Below are 19,150 nucleotides of genomic sequence, written 5' to 3'. Positions count from 1 at the left end.
TAAGCCACCTCCTTTGTTGATGGACTACATTTTCTAAGGAATCTCCCAATGAATCTCAAACTGGTACCCGCCTTACCAACAATTAATTTTATATGATCATTCCACTTCAAATAGTTCCGCACGCGTACTCCCAGATATTTTACAGAAGTAACTGCTACCAGTGTTTGTTCCGCTATCATATAATCAGACAATAAAGGATCCTTCTTTCTATGTATTCGCAATACATTACATTTGTCTATGTTAAGGGTCAGTTGCCACTCCCTGCACCAAGTGCCTATCCGCTGCAGATCTTCCTGCATTTCGCTACAATTTTCTAATGCTGCAACTTCTCTTTATACTACAGCATCATCCGCGAAAAGCCGCATGGAACTTCTGACACTATCTACTAGGTCATTTATATATATTGTGAAAAGCAATCGTCCCATAACACTCCCCTGTGGCACGCCAGAGGTTACTTCGATAACAACATGCTGTGTTCTGTTTGCTAAAAACTCTTCAATCCAGCCACACAGCTGGTCTGATATTCCGTAGGCTCTTACTTTGTTTATCAGGCGACAGTGCAGAACTGTATCGAACGCCTTCCGGAAGTCAAGGAAAATAGCATCTACCTGGGAGCCTGTATCTAATATTTTCTGGGTCTCATGAACAAATAAAGCGAGTTGGGTCTCACACGATCGCTGTTTCCGGAATCCATGTTGGTTCTGGGTTTCCAAAAATGTTGATTCTGGGTTTCCAAAAACGTCATGATACTCGAGCAAAAAACATCTTCTAAAATTCTACAACAGATCGACGTCAGAGATATAGGTCTATAGTTTTGCGCATCTGCTCGACGACCCTTCTTGAAGACTGGGACTACCTGTGCTCTTTTCCAATCATTTGGAACCTTCCGTTCCTCTAGAGACTTGCGGTACACGGCTGTTAGAAGGGGGGCAAGTTCTTTCGAGTACTCTGTGTAGAATCAAATTGGTTTCCCATCAGGTCCAGTGGACTTTCCTCTGTTGAGTGATTCCAGTTGCTTTTCTATTCCTTGGACACTTATTTCGATGTAAGCCATTTTTTCATTTGTGCGAGGATTTAGAGAAGAAACTGCAGTGCGGTCTTCCTCTGTGAAACAGCTTTGGAAAGAGGTGTTTAGTATTTCAGCTTTATGCGTGTCATCATCTGTTTCAATGCCATCATCATCCCGGAGTGTCTGGATATACTGTTTCGAGCCACTTACTGATTTAACGTAAGACCAGAACTTCCTAGGATTTTCTGTCAAGTCGGTACATAGAATTTTGCTTTCAAATTCACTGAACGCTTCACGCATAGCCCTCCTTACGCTAACTTTGACATCGTTTAGCTTCTGTTTGTCTGAGAGGTTTTGCCTGCATTTAAACTTGGAGTGAAGCTCTCTTTGCTTTCGCAGTAGTTTCCTAACTTTGTTGTTGAACCACAGTGGATTTTTCCCGTCCCTCATAGTTTTACTTGGCACGTACCTGTCTAAAAAGCATTTTACAATTGCCTTGAACTTTTTCCATAAACACTCAACATTGTCAGTGTCGGAACAGAAATTTTCGTTGTGATCTGTTAGGTAGTCTGAAATCTGCCTTCTATTACTCTTGCTAAACAGATAAACCTTCCTCTCTTTTTTTATATTCCTAATAACTTCCATATTCAGGGATGCTGCAACGGCCTTATGGTCACTGATTCCCTGTTCTGCACTTACAGAGTCGAAAAGTTCGGGTCTGTTTGCTATCAGTAGGTCCAAGATGTTATCACCATGAGTCGGTTCTCTGTTTAATTGCTCGAGGTAATTTTCGGATAGTGCACTCAGCATAATGTCACTCGATGTTCTGTCCCTACCACCCGTCCTAAACATCTGAGTGTCCCAGTCTATATCTGGTAAATTGAAATCTCCACCTAAGACTATAACATGCTGAGAAAATTTATGTGAAATGTATTCCAAATTTTCTCTCAGTTGTTTTGCCACTAATGCTGCTGAGTCGGGAGGTCGGTAAAAGGAGCCAATTATTAACCTAGCTCGGTTGTTGAGTGTAACTTCCACCCATAATAATTCACAGGAACTATCCACTTCTACTTCACTACAGGATAAACTACTACTAACAGCGACAAACACGCCACCACCGGTTGCATGCAAACTATCCTTTCTAAACACCGTCTGTGCCTTTGTAAAAATTTCGGCAGAATTTATCTCTGGCTTCAGCCAGCTTTCAGTACCTATAACAATTTCAGCTTCGGTGCTTTCTATCAGCACTGGAAGTTCCGGTACTTTACCAATGCAGCTTCGACAGTTTACAATTACAATACCAATTGCTGCTTGGTCCCCGCATGTCCTGACTTTGCCCCGCACTCTTTGAGGCTGTTGCCCTTTCTGTACTTGCCCGAGGCCATCTAACCTAAAAACCGCCCAGTCCATGCCACACAACCCCTACTACCTGTGTAGCCGCTTGCTGCATGTAGTGGACTCCTGACCTATCCAGCGGAACCCAAAACCCCACCACCCTATGGCGGAAGTGAGGAATCTGCAGCCCACACGGTCACAGAACCGTCTCAGCCTCTGATTCAGACCCTCCACTCTGCTCTGTACCAAAGGTTCGCAGTCAGTCCTGTCAACGATGCTGCAGATGGTGAGCTCTGCTTTCATCCCACTAGCGAGACTGGCAGTCTTCACCAAATCAGATAGCTGCCCGAAGCCAGAGAGGATTTCCTCCGATCCATAGCGACACACATCATTGGTGCCCACATGAGCGACCACCTGCAGATGGGTGCACCCTGTACCCTTCATGGCATCTGGAAGGACCCTTTCCACATCTGGAATGACTCCCGCCAGTATGCAAACGGAGTGCACATTGGTTTTCTTCCCCTCTCTTGCTGCCATATCCCTAAGGCGCCCCATTACGCGCCTGACATTGGAGCTCCCAACTACCAGTAAGCTCACCCTCTGCGACCGCCCGGATCTTGCAGACTGAGCAACAACCTCTGGAGCAGGACAAGCAGCCATGTCCGGCCGAAGATCAGTATCAGCCTGAGACAGAGCCTGAAACCGGTTTGTCAGACGAACTGGAGAGGCCTTCCGTTCAGCCCTCTGGAATGTCTTTCACCCCCTGCCACACCTCGAGACGACCTTCCACTCTACCCCAGGTGAGGGCTCAGCCATACCAAAATAATAATTGTCTCCTTCTACTGATCCCCCCCCCCCCCCCCCCCCAAACTCAGATGATATAATAGCTGAACGGTTCAAAGAAAACTTGACTCTCATTACAAATGAGCACCCCACTCATACAGTTATAATTGGTGGAGACTTCAATCTACCCTCGATTTGTTGGTGAAAATACATGTTCAAAGCCGGTGGTAGACAGAAAACTTCTTCCAAAATTATACTAAATGCTTTCTCTGAGAATTTCTTTGAACCATTAGTCCATGAGCCCACACAAATTGTAAATGGTTATGAAAACACACTTGACCTCTTAGCCACAAATAATCCTGATCTAATAGAGTGTGTCATGATGGATACAGGGATTAGTGAACACAAGGTCATTGTAGTGAGGCTTAAAACCATCTCAACCCAAACCACTAAAAATAAATGCAAAATATATCTATTTAAAACGGCAGATAAAAATTTGCTTGATGCTTTCCTAAGAGAGAGTCCCCATTCCTTCCAAGCTAATTATGTAAGTGTAGACCATATATGGCTCAAATTCAAAGATACAGTATCGACAGCAATAGATAGATTCATACCACATAAGTTAATAAGAAATGGGACTGATCCACCATGGTACACAAAACATGTCAGAACACTGTTGCAAAAGCAACAAAAAAAGCGTGGCAAATTCAGAAGAATGCAAAATCCCCAAGACTGGCTGAGTTTCACGGAAGCTCGAAATTTAGTGTGGATGTCAATGCGAGATGCTTTTAATAGTTTCCACAATGAAACATTGTCTCAAAATATGGTAGAAAACCAAAAGAGATCTGGTCATATGTAAAGTACATTAGTGGCAAAAAACAGTCAATACCATCACTGCACGATTACGATGGAAATGTTACCGATGATGGTATCACTAAATACAGTTTTCGGTAATTCTTTCACAAAAGAAGATGAAGTATACCACTGGCCATTAAAACTGCTACACCAAGAAGAAATGCAAATGTTAAACGGGTATTCATTGGACAAATAGAACTGACATGTGATTACATTTTCACGCAATTTGGGTGCATAGATCCTGAGAAATCAGTACCCAGAAGAACCAACCACCTCTGGCCTTAATAACAGCCTTGATACGCCTGGGCATTGAGTCAAACAGAACTTGGATGGCATGTACAGGTACAGCTGCCCATGCAGCTTCAACACGATACCACAGTTTATCAAGAGCAGTGACTGGGGTATTGTGATGAGCCAGTTGCTCGGCTACCATTGACCAGACGTTTTCAATTGGTGAGAGATGTGGAGAATGTGCTGGCCAGGGCAGCAGTCGAACATTTTCTGTATCCAGAAAGGCCCGTACAAGACCTGTAACGTGCGGTTGTGCATCATCCTGCTGAAACATAGGGTTTTGCAGGGATCGAATGAAGGGTAGAGCCACAGGTTGTAACACATCTGAAATGTAACGGCCACTGGTCAAAGTGCCGTCAATGCGAACAAGTGGTGACCGATATGTGTAACCAATGGCACCCCATACCATCACTCCGGGTGATATGCCAGTATGGCGATGATGAATACACGCTTCCAATGTGCATCACCGTGATGTCGCCAAACATGGATGCGACCATCATGATGCTGTAAACAGAACCTGGATTCATCCGAAAAAATGACATTTTGCCATTCGTGCATCCAGGTTTGTCGTTGAGTACACCATCGCAGCCGCTCCTGTCTGTCATGCAGCATCAAGGATAACCGCAGCCATGGTCTCCGAGCTGATAGTCCATGCTGCTGCAAATGTCGTCGAACTGTTCGTGCAGATGGTTGTTGTCTTGCAAACGTCCCCATCCGATAACTCAGGCATCGAGACATGGCTGCACGATCTATTACAGCCATGCGGATAAGATGCCTGTCATCTCGACTGCTAGTGATACGGGGCTGTTGGGATCCAGCACAGTGTTCTGTATTACCCTCCTGAACCCACCGATTCCGTATTCTGCTAACAGTCATTTGATCTCGACTGACGCGAGCAGAAATGTCGCAATATGATAAACAGCAATCGCCATAGGCTACAATCCGACCTTTGTCAAAGTCAGAAATGTGATGGTACGCATTTCTCCTTCTTACACGAGGCATCACAACAATGTTTCACCAGGCAACGCCGGTCAACTGCTGTTTGTGTATGAGAAATCAGTTGGAAACTTTCCTCATGTCAGCACGTTGTAGGTGTCACCACCGGCGCCAACCTTGTGGGAATGCTCTGAAAAGCTAATCATTTGCATATCACAGCATCTTCTTCCTGTCTGTTAAATTTTGCATCTGTAGCACATCATCTTCATGGTGTAGCAATTTTAATGGGCAATAGTGTAAATATTCCAGAATTTGAAACCGTAACATCTGTTAGATTGAATGACATAAAAATAGATATCTTAGATGTTGCGAAACAACTCAAATCACTTAAGAAAGGCAAATCCTCCAGTCCAGATGGTATACCAGTCAGGTTCCTTTCAGAGTATGCAGATACAGTAGCGCTTTTCTTGTTGTTGTTGTTGTTGTTGTTGTGGTCTTCAGTCCTGAGACTGGTTTGATGCAGCTCTCCATGCTACTCTATCCTGTGCAAGCTTTTTCATCTCCCAGTACCTACTGCAACCTACATCCTTCTGAATCTGCTTAGTGTATTCATCTCTTGGTCTCCCTCTACGATTTTTACCCTCCACGCTGCCCTCCAATACTAAATTGGTGATCCCTTGATGCCTCAGAACATGTCCTACCAACCGATCCCTTCTTCTGGTCAAGTTGTGCCACAAACTTCTCTTCTCCCCAATCCTATTCAATACTTCCTCATTAGTTATGTGATCTACCCATCTAATCTTCAGCATTCTTCTGTAGCACCACATTTCGAAAGCTTCTATTCTCTTCTTGTCCAAACTATTTATCGTCCATGTTTCACTTCCATACATGGCTACACTCCATACGAATACTTTCAGAAATGACTTCCTGACACTTAAATCAATACTGGATGTTAACAAATTCCTCTTCTTCAGAAACGCTTTCCTTGCCATTGCCAGCCTACATTTTATATCCTCTCTACTTCGACCATCATCAGTTATTTTGCTCCCCAAATAGCGAAACTCCTTTACTACTTTAAGTGCCTCATTTCCTAATCTAATTCCCTCAGCATCACCCGACTTAATTAGACTACATTCCATTACTCTCGTTTTGCTTTTGTTGATGTTCATCTTATATCCTCCTTTCAAGACACTGTCCATTCCATTCAACTGCTCTTCCAAGTCCTTTGCTGTCTCTGACAGAATTACAATGTCATCGGCGAACCTCAAAGTTTTTATTTCTTCTCCATGAATTTTAATACCTACCCCGAATTTTTCTTTTGTTTCCTTTACTGCTTGCTCAATATACAGATTGAACAACATCGGGGAGAGGCTACAACCCTGTCTTACTCCCTTCCCAATCACTGCTTCCCTTTCATGTCCCTCGACTCTTATAACTGCCATCTGGTTTCTGTACAAATTGTAAATAGCCTTTCGCTCCCTGTATTTTACCCCTGCCACCTTTAGAATTTGAAAGAGAGTATTCCAGTCAACATTGTCAAAAGCTTTCTCTAAGTCTACAAATGCTAGAAACGTAGGTTTGCCTTTCCTTAATCTTTCTTCTAAGATAAGTCGTAAGGTCAGTATTGCCTCACGTGTTCCAGTGTTTCTACGGAATCCAAACTGATCTTCCCCGAGGTTGGCTTCTACTAGTTTTTCCATTCGTCTGTAAAGAATTCGTGTTAGTATTTTGCAGCTGTGACTTATTAAGCTGATAGTTCGGTAATTTTCACATCTGTCAACACCTGCTTTCTTCGGGATTGGAATTATTATATTCTTCTTGAAGTCTGAGGGTATTTCGCCTGTTTCATACATCTTGCTCACCAGATGGTAGAGTTTTGTCAGGACTGGCTCTCCCACGGCCGTCAGTAGTTCCAATGGAATATTGTCTACTCCGGGGGCCTTGTTTCGACTCAGGTCCTTCAGTGCTCTGTCAAACTCTTCACGCAGTATCGTATCTCCCATTTCATCTTCATCTACATCCTCTTCCATTTCCATAATATTGTCCTCAAGTACATCGCCCTTGTATAGACCCTCTATATACTCCTTCCACCTTTCTGCTTTCCCTTCTTTGCTTAGAACTGGGTTTCCATCTGAGCTCTTGATATTCATACAAGTCGTTCTCTTATCTCCAAAGGTCTCTTTAATTTTCCTGTAGGCGGTATCTATCTTACCCCTAGTGAGATAGGCCTCTACATCCTTACATTTGTCCTCTAGCCATCCCTGTTTAGCCATTTTGCACTTCCTGTCGATCTCATTTTTGAGACGTTTGTATTCCTTTTTGCCTGTTTCACTTACTGCTTTTTTATATTTTCTCCTTCCATCAATTAAATTCAATATTTCTTCTGTTACCCAAGGATTTCTACTAGCCCTCGTCTTTTTACCTACTTGATCCTCTGCTGCCTTCACTACTTCATCCCTCAAAGCTACCCATTCTTCTTCTACTGTATTTATTTCCCCCATTCCTGTCAATTGCTCCCTTATGCTCTCCCTGAATCTCTGTACAACCTCTGGTTCTTTCAGTTTATCCAGGTCCCATCTCCTTAAATTCCCACCTTTGTGCAGTTTCTTCAGTTTTAATCTACAGGTCATAACCAATAGATTGTGGTCAGAGTCCACATCTGCCCCTGGAAATGTCTTACAATTTAAAACCTGGTTCCTAAATCTCTGTCTTACCATTATATAATCTATCTGATACCTTTTAGTATCTCCAGGGTTCTTCCATGTATACAACCTTCTTTCATGATTCTTAAACCAAGTGTTAGTAATGATTATGTTGTGCTCTGTGCAAAATTCTACCAGGCGGCTTCCTCTTTCATTTCTGTCCCCCAATCCATATTCACCTACTATGTTTCCTTCTCTCCCTTTTCCTACACTTGAATTCCAGTCACCCATGACTATTAAATTTTCGTCTCCCTTCACAATCTGAATAATTTCTTTTATTTCATCATACATTTCTTCAATTTCTTCGTCATCTGCAGAGCTAGTTGGCATATAAACTTGTACTACTGTAGTAGGTGTGGGCTTCGTATCTATCTTGGCCACAATAATGCGTTCACTATGCTGTTTGTAGTAGCTTACCCGCATTCCTATTTTCCTATTCATTATTAAACCTACTCCTGCATTACCCCTATTTGATTTTGTGTTTATAACCCTGTAGTCACCTGACCAGAAGTCTTGTTCCTCCTGCCACCGAACTTCACTAATTCCCACTATATCTAACTTCAACCTATCCATTTCCCTTTTTAAATTTTCTAACCTACCTGCCCGATTAAGGGATCTGACATTCCACGCTCCGATCCGTAGAACGCCAGTTTTCTTTCTCCTGATAACGACATCCTCTTGAGTAGTCCCCGCCCGGAGATCCGAATGGGGGACTATTTTACCTCCGGAATATTTTACCCAAGAGGACGCCATCATCATGTAATCATACAGTAAAGCTGCATGCCCTCGGGAAAAATTACGGCTGTAGTTTCCCCTTGCTTTCAGCCGTTCGCAGTACCAGCACAGCAAGGCCGTTTTGGTTATTGTTACAAGGCCAGATCAGTCAATCATCCAGACTGTTGCCCTTGCAACTACTGAAAAGGCTGCTGCCCCTCTTCAGGAACCACACGTTTGTCTGGCCTCTCAACAGATACCCCTCCGTTGTGGTTGCACCTACGGTACGGCTATCTGTATCGCTGAGGCACGCAAGCCTCCCCACCAACGGCAAGGTCCGTGGTTCATGGGGGGGAGCGCTTTTCTTAGCAATCATATACCATCACTCACTTGACGAAAGGTCTGTTCCTAAAGACTGGAAAGTAGCACAGGTCAAACCAATATTCAAGAAAGGAAATAGGAGTAACCCATTGAATTACAGACCCATATCACTGACCTCAATTTGCAGTAGGGCTTTGGAGCATATACTGTACTTGAACAATATGAATCTCCTTGAAGAAAATGACTTATTGATATATAACCAACACGGATTCAGAAAATATCATTCTTGTGCAACACAGCTAGCTCTTTATTCCTGTGAAGTAATGAGTGCTGTCGACAAGGGATCTCAGATCAATTCCATATTCCTAGATTTCCAGAAGGCTTTCGATACTGCTCCTCACAAGCGACTGTTAATCAAATTGCGTGCGTATGAAGTATCGTCTCAGTTGTGTTACTGGATTTGTGATTTCCTCTCAAAGAGGCCACAGTTCGTAGTGACAGATGGTAAATCATTGAGTAGAACAGAAGTGAAATCTGGTGTTCCACAAGGTATTGTCTAGGCCCTCTGCTGTTCCTGATTTACATAAATGATCTAGGTGATAATCTGAACAGCCCCCTTAGATTGTTTGCAGATGACGCTGTAATTTACCACCTAATAAAATCATGAGACGATCAATTCCAATTACAAAATGATCAAGAGAGAATTTCTGTATGGTGCAAAAAGTGGCAATTGGTACTAAACAAAGAAAAGTGCGAGGTCATCCAAATGGGTACTAAAAGAAATCTGATAAATTTTGGGTATATGATAAATCGCACTAATCTAAGGGCTGTCAATTCGACTAAATACCTAGGAATTATAATTACGAGCAACTTAAATTGGAAAGACCACAGAGATAATTTTGTGGGGAAGGCAAAACAAAGACTGCGCTTTGTTGGCAGAAAACTTAGATGATGTGACAAACTCACTAAAGAGACAGCCTATATTACACTTGCCTGTCTTCTGCTGGAATATTGCTGTGCGGTATGGGATCCTTATGAGGTAGGACTGACAGAGGACATCGAAAAAGTGCAAAGAAAGGCAGCTCATTTCGTGTTATTGTGCAATAGGTGTGAGAGTGTCAGTGATATGATATGCGAGTTGGGGTGACAGTCACTGAAGCAAAGGTGGTTTTCTTTGTGGTGAGATCTATTTACGAAATTTCAATCACTAACTTTCTCTTCCGAATGCAAAAATATTTTGTTGACATCCACCTACGTAGGGAGAAATGATCATCATAATAAAATAAGGGAAGTTAGAGCTCAAATGGAAATATTTAGGGGTTCCTTTTTCCCATGTGTCATTCGAGAGTGGAATGGTAGAGTAGTAGTATGAAAATGGTTCAATGAACCCTCTGCCAGGCACTTAAGTGTGAATTGCAGAGTAACCATGTAGATGTAGATGTCTGACAACTGCTGAAATCAATTTTTTGACTGTAATCTGACAATGTCCTATTCCTACCTCTTCCTCTTCAACTACTATTTCCCAGGCCTTCTCCACCTTTCCCTCCATTCCCATGTCCCCTCTTGAGCATGTCTGGTTGTTCATGGTCTTATCCAAGTATGAAGGGCACAGAGCTTCCCTTCCTGATCCTCTAATAGCCTCTTTCTCTCATTAAGTTCCCTGATAAATTCCTCCCGACAGAACCCACCACTCGTAAACCAATGGCGGGTCCTACACTTCTCATTCATGGTTAGAATTCACATAAAAAAATAAAAGATTCAGAAGTGCAGTTGGGATGTTTCCTGCTGTATTTGATGGATGTCCTGAGGGGTGGGGGGTGGGGGGAGGGGGGGTGGGGTGGGGTGGGGGGGTGGGGGGGGAGCTTCATGTAATAATTGCAATGCTGTGGTGTAAAGATTTGCAATCACTGGCTTGTTTATTTGGAGTACAATTCTGTTCTCTGAATTTTTCTTTTTTATTTCCTTGTACTTTGCCTCCTGGACAGTCTGGCCTGTGTTGGAGATAAAATTCATGCTTATCTAGGTTCAACAACCTACCAAATAAATGAAGTCTCTCTTTGAAGTTTTGCATCTATTCTTCCAACTTATACAGCTCTGAAAACTCCCATATACAATTGTCAACAATTTAGCTTTGACAGTTAAACTGAGTGTTCACAAAATTATTGACATCTCTACATCCACTCACTAACGGGCTTTAGTGCAGGCTCTTCGCTGGAACTCATTCTTCTTTTCTTTATGATTTAGGCCGGTGTCAAGGCCCACACTATTGTGTGGAGCGCAGTGTGTCTCAGAGGCAGGGGTGCAACAGCATGGAATAACCACCAAATCAGCAGGTTTGGAAAGCTTGACCAAACTACACAGCTGCCCCATTCTTGTAGAGTTGCTTTTTCCATCACATTCATTAGGATACACAAGCAATATATATTCTCAACACAGTATATGTATCCAGAAGTCCCTAAAATTATTAATAAAATTTAACTGTGTGTTTGGTGAGCGTCACTTGTTGGTACTGTTAACATTGTGCAACACAACACTTCATGGAACAGATATTTCACACCTCACAATCTAAACAGAGACAGCACTTTTCGTACATTACAAGCAATAAAGAAGAGTCATTGGCGACTGGAACTTTCATCACGTTCCATAGATTCTGTCATCAGATATGTTACAAAAGTCATAGTATACATTCATGAAAGAGAAGAAACTGTCAGAAACTAAATTTGTATATTGTATAAACAATGAAATATCACTGTGCTGTTCTGTACAATTTGTACTTAAAACACGGAAAAGCTGCTAATTTGAAGAAAGCTGCTGCTTCTTCAGATATATGTTAAGAACCTACTTGTTCCCCCCTGATATTAACTTTATACTTATATGGATATATTGATATTTATCAAAGAATAACTGTCATTTACATTTAACAGCAGAGAGTCCAGGTTGTAATACCAACAATTATGGAAAGAACAGTGCCATGCACCATGAATATGACATATTGAGTTGCAGACATGCACAACAAAAAGACTGTAGTTACACATTAAGCTTTCAGTCAAAGCCTTCATCAGAAAAGAGAAACATACGCATTCATGCAAGCGAGCACCTCTCAAACACACACACACACACACACACACACACACACACACACACACAAGATTGCTATCTCTGGCAGTGAGGAGTGAAAGGATGTATGTTTCTCTTTTCTGATAAAGGATTTGGCTGAAAAAATTGTGTGTAGTAGTCTTTTCGTTGTGCCTGTCAGCAACTCAACATGTCATTTTTATGGTGGGTAGCAATCTATCCTTTCCATTATTGTTGTTGTTTCCATCTGTAATGACTGAGGTTGTTTACAATGAGCATTACTGCTTTTCAGCCAGCTAACAGAACTCTTAACTCTTTATATCTAGGTAACCAGATAATTTGTGGAAAGAATAAGTTATAAAGTATCACTGCTTAGAATTTGTAATGATTTCCAATGTCTTGCTTTATGTCTGATTGAAGGTTGTTGAAAAATATTTGCATCGGAATCCAAAACCCCATTGCTAACTGTAGAGGCAGAGGCACAATGAAAATTTTATTTCTGTGTGTCTTATAGTGCGGCTGTATAAACCACAATCAATATGAAACATTTATTTTTCATATTATTAGAAGCAGATACAAGTACAAAGTAAATGTATTCAGAAGTGTGTGTAAGAATTCTGTGGGTAAAGTCTTTAAAGACACATGGTTATCTTCAGAGTGTTCACACTGCTTCCATTGCTGAAATGGAAGACATGCTTAATCTAACTTTTTAATTAATTTGTCTTTTTCTTGACTCTGTTTTGTTTTCTATTAGTTTGTTTTCTATCAGTTTATACTAAAGACAGCGTATCATTTAGGATATGACCATTAATGGCTTTCTTTGACTGGTCAGTTTTGTTTGTTGAAAATTGCACAGTGTGACCCTATGTGAGATTTAAGTCTTGATCGTTTGTTGTGAAACAGTTGTGCATCTGTTGAGGTATTGTCCTATCTGACTAGCATGACAAATTCCATCTGTGATCTAAATGTCCGACTTCTTCAGGCCAAGCTGAGGTGGGTGGCACAGTGGTAAGACATTAGATTAGAATTTGGGAAGACAGGCCTGCCATCCAGATTTAGGTTTTCAGTGGTTACCCTGTATTATTTAAGGTGAAATCTTCAATGGTTTCCTTGTGAAGGACATGTTGATTCCCTTCCTCAGTCTGAGCCTGTGCTCAGTTTCTAATGACACTGTCGACAAGACATTAAATCCCAATCTCTATTCCTTTTATCAACCCATATGGAAGAGGATGTAGATGAAAATGAAATGGGAGATATGATACTGCGTGAAGAGTTTGACAGAGCACTGAAGGACCTGAGTCAAAACAAGGCCCCGGGAGTAGACAACATTCCATTAGAACTACTGACAGCCTTGGGAGAGCCAGTCCAGACAAAACTCTACCATCTGGTGAGCAAGATTTATGAGACAGGCGAAATACCCTCAGACTTCAAGAAGAATATAATAATTCCAATCCCAAAGAAAGCAGGTGTTGACAGATGTGAAAATTACCGAACTATCAGTTTAATAAGTCACAGCTGCAAAATACTAATGTGAATTCTTTACAGACGAATGGAAAAACTGATAGAAGCTGACCTCGGGGAAGATGAGTTTGGATTCCGTAGAAATGTTGGAACACGTGAGGCAATACTGACCCTACGACTTATCTTAGAAGAAAGATTAAGGAAAGGCAAACCTACGTTTCTAGCATTTGTAGACTTAGAGAAAGCTTTTGACAATGTTGATTGGAATACTCTCTTTCAAATTCTGAAGGTGGCAGGGGTAAAATACCGGGAGCGAAAGGCTGTTTACAATTTGTACAGAAAGCAGATGGCAGTTATAAGAGTCGAGGGACATGAAAGGGAAGCAGTGGTTGCGAAGGGAGTGAGACAGGGTTGTAGCCTATCCCCGATGTTATTCAATCTGTATATTGAGCAAGCAATAAAGGAAACAAAAGAAAAGTTTGGAGTAGGTATTAAAATCCATAGAGAAGAAATAAAAACTTTGAGGTTCGCCGATGACATTGTAATTCTATCAGAGACAGCAAAGGACTTGGAAGAGCAGTTGAACAGAATGGACAGTGTCTTGAAAGGAGGGTATAAGATGAACATCAATAAAAGCAAAACGAGGATAATGGAATGTAGTCGAATTAAGGTGGGTGATGCTGAGGGAATTAGATTAGGAAATGAGACACTTAAAGTAGTAAAGGAGTTTTGCTATTTGGGAAGCAAAATAACTAATGATGGTCGAAGTAGAGAGGGTATAAAATGTAGACTGGCAATGGCAAGGAAAGTGTTTCTGAAGAAGAAAAATTTGTTAACATCGAGTATAGATTTAAATGTCAGGAAGTCGTTTCTGAAAGTATTTATATGGAGTGTAGCCATGTATGGAAGTGAAACGTGGACGATAAATAGTTTAGACAAAAAGAGAATAGAAGCTTTTTAAATGTGGTGCTACAGAGGAATGCTGAAGATTACATGGGTAGATCACATAACTAATGAGGAGGTATTGAATAGAATTGGGGAGAAGAGGAGCTTGTGGCACAACTTGACTAGAAGAAGGGATCGGTTGGTAGGACATGTTCTGAGGCATCGAGGGATCACCAATTTAGTATTGGAGGGCAGCGTGGAGGGTAAAAATCGTAGAGGGAGACCAAGAGATGAATACACTAAGCAGATTCAGAAGGATGTAGGTTGCAGTAGGTACTGGGAGATGAAGAAGCTTGCACAGGATAGAGTAGTATGGAGAGCTGCATCAAACCAGTCTCAGGACTGAAGACCACAACAACAACATCATGATTACTAGAAGAATTAAATTGTGAAAAGAACTGTGGGTGATTGCTGGCCTTTCAAACATTGTTTTTTCTTCAAGACACAGTGAAAATTTTGATAGATACTTAATTATTATTTCTTGGAACAAGTTCAGAGACTCTGGAAGCTCAATGTTAGTCTCTGAATTTTATTATTTTTATTGTTATTATATTTGTCATTACTACTGCCACAGCATCACAGCAGTGATATGTAGAAATGCCTTTGTATACTAGTTGTCACATGTGATATTTACTTTGCTAATAAAGTTTCATTTACATTACAGTAATTGTTTTCTGTTTGCAGGGTCATTCAAATTGGTGTTCCGGTTGGATTAATATTTCTTAGCCTGTCAGTGTTAGTTGACTCAGTATTTTGGAACAGATTATTATGGCCAGAAGGAGAAGTTTTATATTTCAATACTGTGCTGAATAAGAGTCATGAATGGGGTGTATCCTTTTTTTAATGCTTTGTTTTCATTCAGATCATTTTCAGAATGCTCTCATAGTCATTGTTGATTTCTCTCTTATCCTGTTCTGCTGTGGCTGCCTAAGTCCAGTGCCCCAGATGGCTGAGTGACTTGATCAAAAAGAAATTTTTTTCTGTAATTTCCTCTTCAAACATTTTTGTGATAAATGTTTACTGAATTAATTTAAGTTCTAAAAAACTACAAAACAGAATTGCTAGCTGGTTTGTACTTTTAAGAGGCAAAGCACTTAGCACTGCTAATAGACATATGAAGAAGTACCCAACATTATCCGAGCTTTTGGAGAAACTTTTCTCCCTTTTTTCTCACAATTGGGGAGGGGAGGGGAGGGGAGGGGAGGGGAGGAGTGTGGTCCCTTCTCACAAAGGGTAGGTCTGTGACTTGCCCTCCTTTTTTAACGTTACCCTAATCTCTTTTTAACATTTTTGTTCGCAACAGTGTATTTTTGTAAGCATTCATAGTTTCTTGTGTTTTTTTAGATGGGAACTACCTTTTGTCTGTGAACTCTAAACAAGGAAGCAAATGCTGCATAAAAATTATTTTTGTGTCTTTTACTGTAATTAAAACTGATTTCTATTTCCAGCAACAAAAATCACTGAACAGTAAATGTACTAGGAAGTAAGTGTAAGAATTCCAATATCTTCGAGGAAACCTCAGATGTATATGTTATTACTTATTTTGAGTAAATACATTATGTACATAAGGTGTGGTTTCCAAGAAGATAATTCAATAACATAACAAGTAAAATTGCTAATGTTTATGCCAACACAATAGGAGATACTTCTATGAGCAAAATATCCTCATCTGAGCTGCGTGGTTCTACATCTACACTCTACATGCCACCTTATGGCATGTGACATAGGGTACATTTTGTACCTGTCTCACTTCCCTCTTCCCTGTTCCAGTCGCATATGTTTCATGGAAAGAACGATTGTTGGTAAGCCTCTGTGTAGGCTTGAATATCTCTGATTTGACCTGCGTGGTCTTTTCACGAGATATACATAGGAGGAAGCAATAGACTGACAACTCTAATAGGAACATAGATTTTTGGAATTTAACTATAAATCACACCATGATGCAGAATGCCTCTCTTGCAGCATCTACCCCTGGAGTTGGCTGAGCATCTCTGTGACACTTTCGCATGTACTAAGTGAACTTGTAACAAACCATGCTGCTCTTCTTAGGATCTTCTCTGTTTCCTCTGTCAATCTTATCTAGTGCAGATCCCAGACTGGTGAGCAATAAGTATTGATCGAACGAGGGTCTTGTAAGCTAGCTCTTCTGTGGGTGAACAACTTATCCAGAGGATTCTTCCAGTGAATCTCAGTCTGGCATCTGCCTTACCTGCAATCAATTCTGTGTGGTACTTTTATTTTATTAAATTGCTCCATACACTTACTCCATGGTATTTTATGGATGTGACTGCTTCCGGTGAGTGTTCTGAAATTGCATAATCATACAGTAATGAGTCTTTCTGCCTATTTATGCACAATATGTTACATTTGCTTAGGTTGAGGGTCAACTGCCTCTCCCTGCACCAAGTGTCAGTTCTCTGTAGGTCTTCCTGCATTTTGCTACAGTTTTCTAGTGGTGTGATTTCTCTGTATACAGCAGCATCATCCACGAAAAGCCTCATGGAACTCCTGATGTTATACACTAGGTCCTTTGTACAAATTCTGGAAGGTAATGGTCCTATAACACTTCCTTGGCATACGCCTGACATTACTTTTAAGTCTGAAGATTTCTCTACATTGCCAATGTTCTGTTTGTGAGAATCTCATCAGTCCAGTCACATAGTTGATCTTATATTCCATATGGCCATGTTCTGTTCATTAGGCAGCAATGCAGAAAATTATCTAACACCTTCCGGAATTCAAGGAATGTGGCATCAACCTGGGCACCAGTATCTACTGTCTTTTGGATGAACAGAGCAAGCTGGATTTCACATAGTCATTGTTTTTGGAACACATGTTAATACCTATGGAGAAGATTTTTGGTTTCCAGAAACATCATAATACATAAGAATGAAACATGGTCCAAAATGCTACAGTGGACCAATGTCAGAGTTATAAACCTATTTATGTTTTGTGTCCATTTTAACTTGTTACCCAGCTAGACCCCAAAAAATTTTTACGCAGAGTGTTTCATTGAGTGTATCGTCATTTGTGTCTAGCTCAGCTACTAGTAGCTCATTTTTGATTATTTGAAATTTTATAATATGGCTCTTTGTGAGTTTAAGTTTATTGGGAATCAATTCTAGGCCTATTCAACTATCATCTGACCTGTTCCTGTTAGAGATGAGTGTAGATCCTTCATTAGTGTGTAATCAGCAGATGTTAAAGTTTTTTAACCACCCTTTAAAGTTATTAGAAAACCATTTATGTAGATTAAAAACAGTAGCTGGTACAGTTTTGTGACATCACAGTTTGGAATTTCATGTTGCATAGCATTCTTAAGTGTGAAAGGCAGAATAAGATGCATCAGATTTTGGCTTTGAGGAGAAGGAGGTGACAATTGGAATGTAAGATCACTTTTTACATCACAAGCTTAATGTAGAAGATACTATATTGAATTACATCCTTTGCAATTGAAGCCCATATTTTGTCTTTTTAAGTTATAACTTACGTCCTATGAAAGTATGCCGTTTCAAAGCACTGGCACAATGACGATATCTCAAGAACACATTGTTTTGGGTACTATTTGTTGTAATAAAATGACATATCAGTCACTGAAGGCTCTTTTTATTCATGCTTTTCATATTATAACTCATGCATTATCAAAGTATGCCACTTAAAGGCACTGCCACATTGAACGTTTATCAAAACCTATTGTTTTTCATAAGATTTGCTATCATCAAATGTCGAGTAATGCCATATCTGTAGTTAAAGCTTCTGGAACAACATAAAATAAAGGACATGGACAAACATATCTACCAAATGTAGTATAGTGGATGAGATGTGATCTGTGAACTGAAAAGTTGCAGTTTTGAGTCTTGCTTAGATATCTTTTTATTTACCTTTATGTTTTCTGAAAGTTTTTTGGGCTTTAATTTAATTCAGGAGTATTCCATGCTATGTCTTTATAAGAGAAGTTTCCATTAAGGAGTGAATTTGTTCAGCAGTTTTGTGAATGTATCAAGAAACATGAACCATGAATTGCAAGACAGCTATCTACTTCACTGTCTGATTCCCTTAAATTCTGTACAGTGTATACTAAAGACAGAGCAACTTGCTTAACTTATGGACAGGGGAGCAAATTTGTATTTTAATAGACAGAATGAAAGAACAACAATGTTAGTATACTGTTTGAAAGAACAACAATATTAGTATACTGTTAAAAGTAACAATGCACAATAGTTACTTTTTGGTGACTGGTAACTAAGCTAACGTAACTATTTTATGTGTGTCCACTTTCATAAACAAACTCTGTGGTTTGCACACCAGATGTAACCAACAGTTGCTGCTGGGTAGCACTGCAGTGGCGGATAATGTTGAGGAACGTATTCTATGTAATGTACCATCTCATTTCTGTGCGTGCATTGAGCACATTGGAAATAATGTTTCACATTCAGAAGCAAAGAGAGGATGGCTAAATGGTGAAAAGAATATGTAGAAGGAATGCATAATGGAAACACATTTCAGGACAGTATTATAAAAAGAGAAGAGGAATTAGATGATGATGAGATGGGTGATGGGATACTGCAACAAGAATTTCACAAAGCATTGAAAGACCTAAATTGAAATCAGACACTTGGAGTAGATGACATTCCTTCAGAATTATTAAGATAATTGGGAGAACCAACTCTGATAACATTTTTCCACATAATATGCATGATATTTGAAACAAGGATATACCCTC

The 19,150-nt window shown here is 40.4% G+C and overlaps 1 protein-coding gene across 2 annotated transcripts in view; it reads left to right on the top strand.

The window, feature by feature from the left end:
- LOC124612642 (probable Dol-P-Man:Man(7)GlcNAc(2)-PP-Dol alpha-1,6-mannosyltransferase) overlaps positions 1 to 19,150 on the top strand; it is a 179,714-nt gene that overhangs the window by 68,024 nt on the left and 92,540 nt on the right. For both annotated transcript variants that reach the window (XM_047140943.1, XM_047140942.1), the window contains exon 6: positions 15,112 to 15,256. In XM_047140943.1, the coding sequence (XP_046996899.1) occupies positions 15,112 to 15,256 (145 nt within the window). The remainder of the gene's footprint in view (positions 1 to 15,111; positions 15,257 to 19,150) is intronic.

This window comes from Schistocerca americana, chromosome 4 (assembly GCF_021461395.2).
Source record: "Schistocerca americana isolate TAMUIC-IGC-003095 chromosome 4, iqSchAmer2.1, whole genome shotgun sequence".
In the NCBI taxonomy this organism is placed as follows: domain Eukaryota; kingdom Metazoa; phylum Arthropoda; class Insecta; order Orthoptera; family Acrididae; genus Schistocerca; species Schistocerca americana.
Note: the sequence above shows the minus strand (reverse complement) of the source record. Positions and strands in the feature narration are given on the sequence as shown.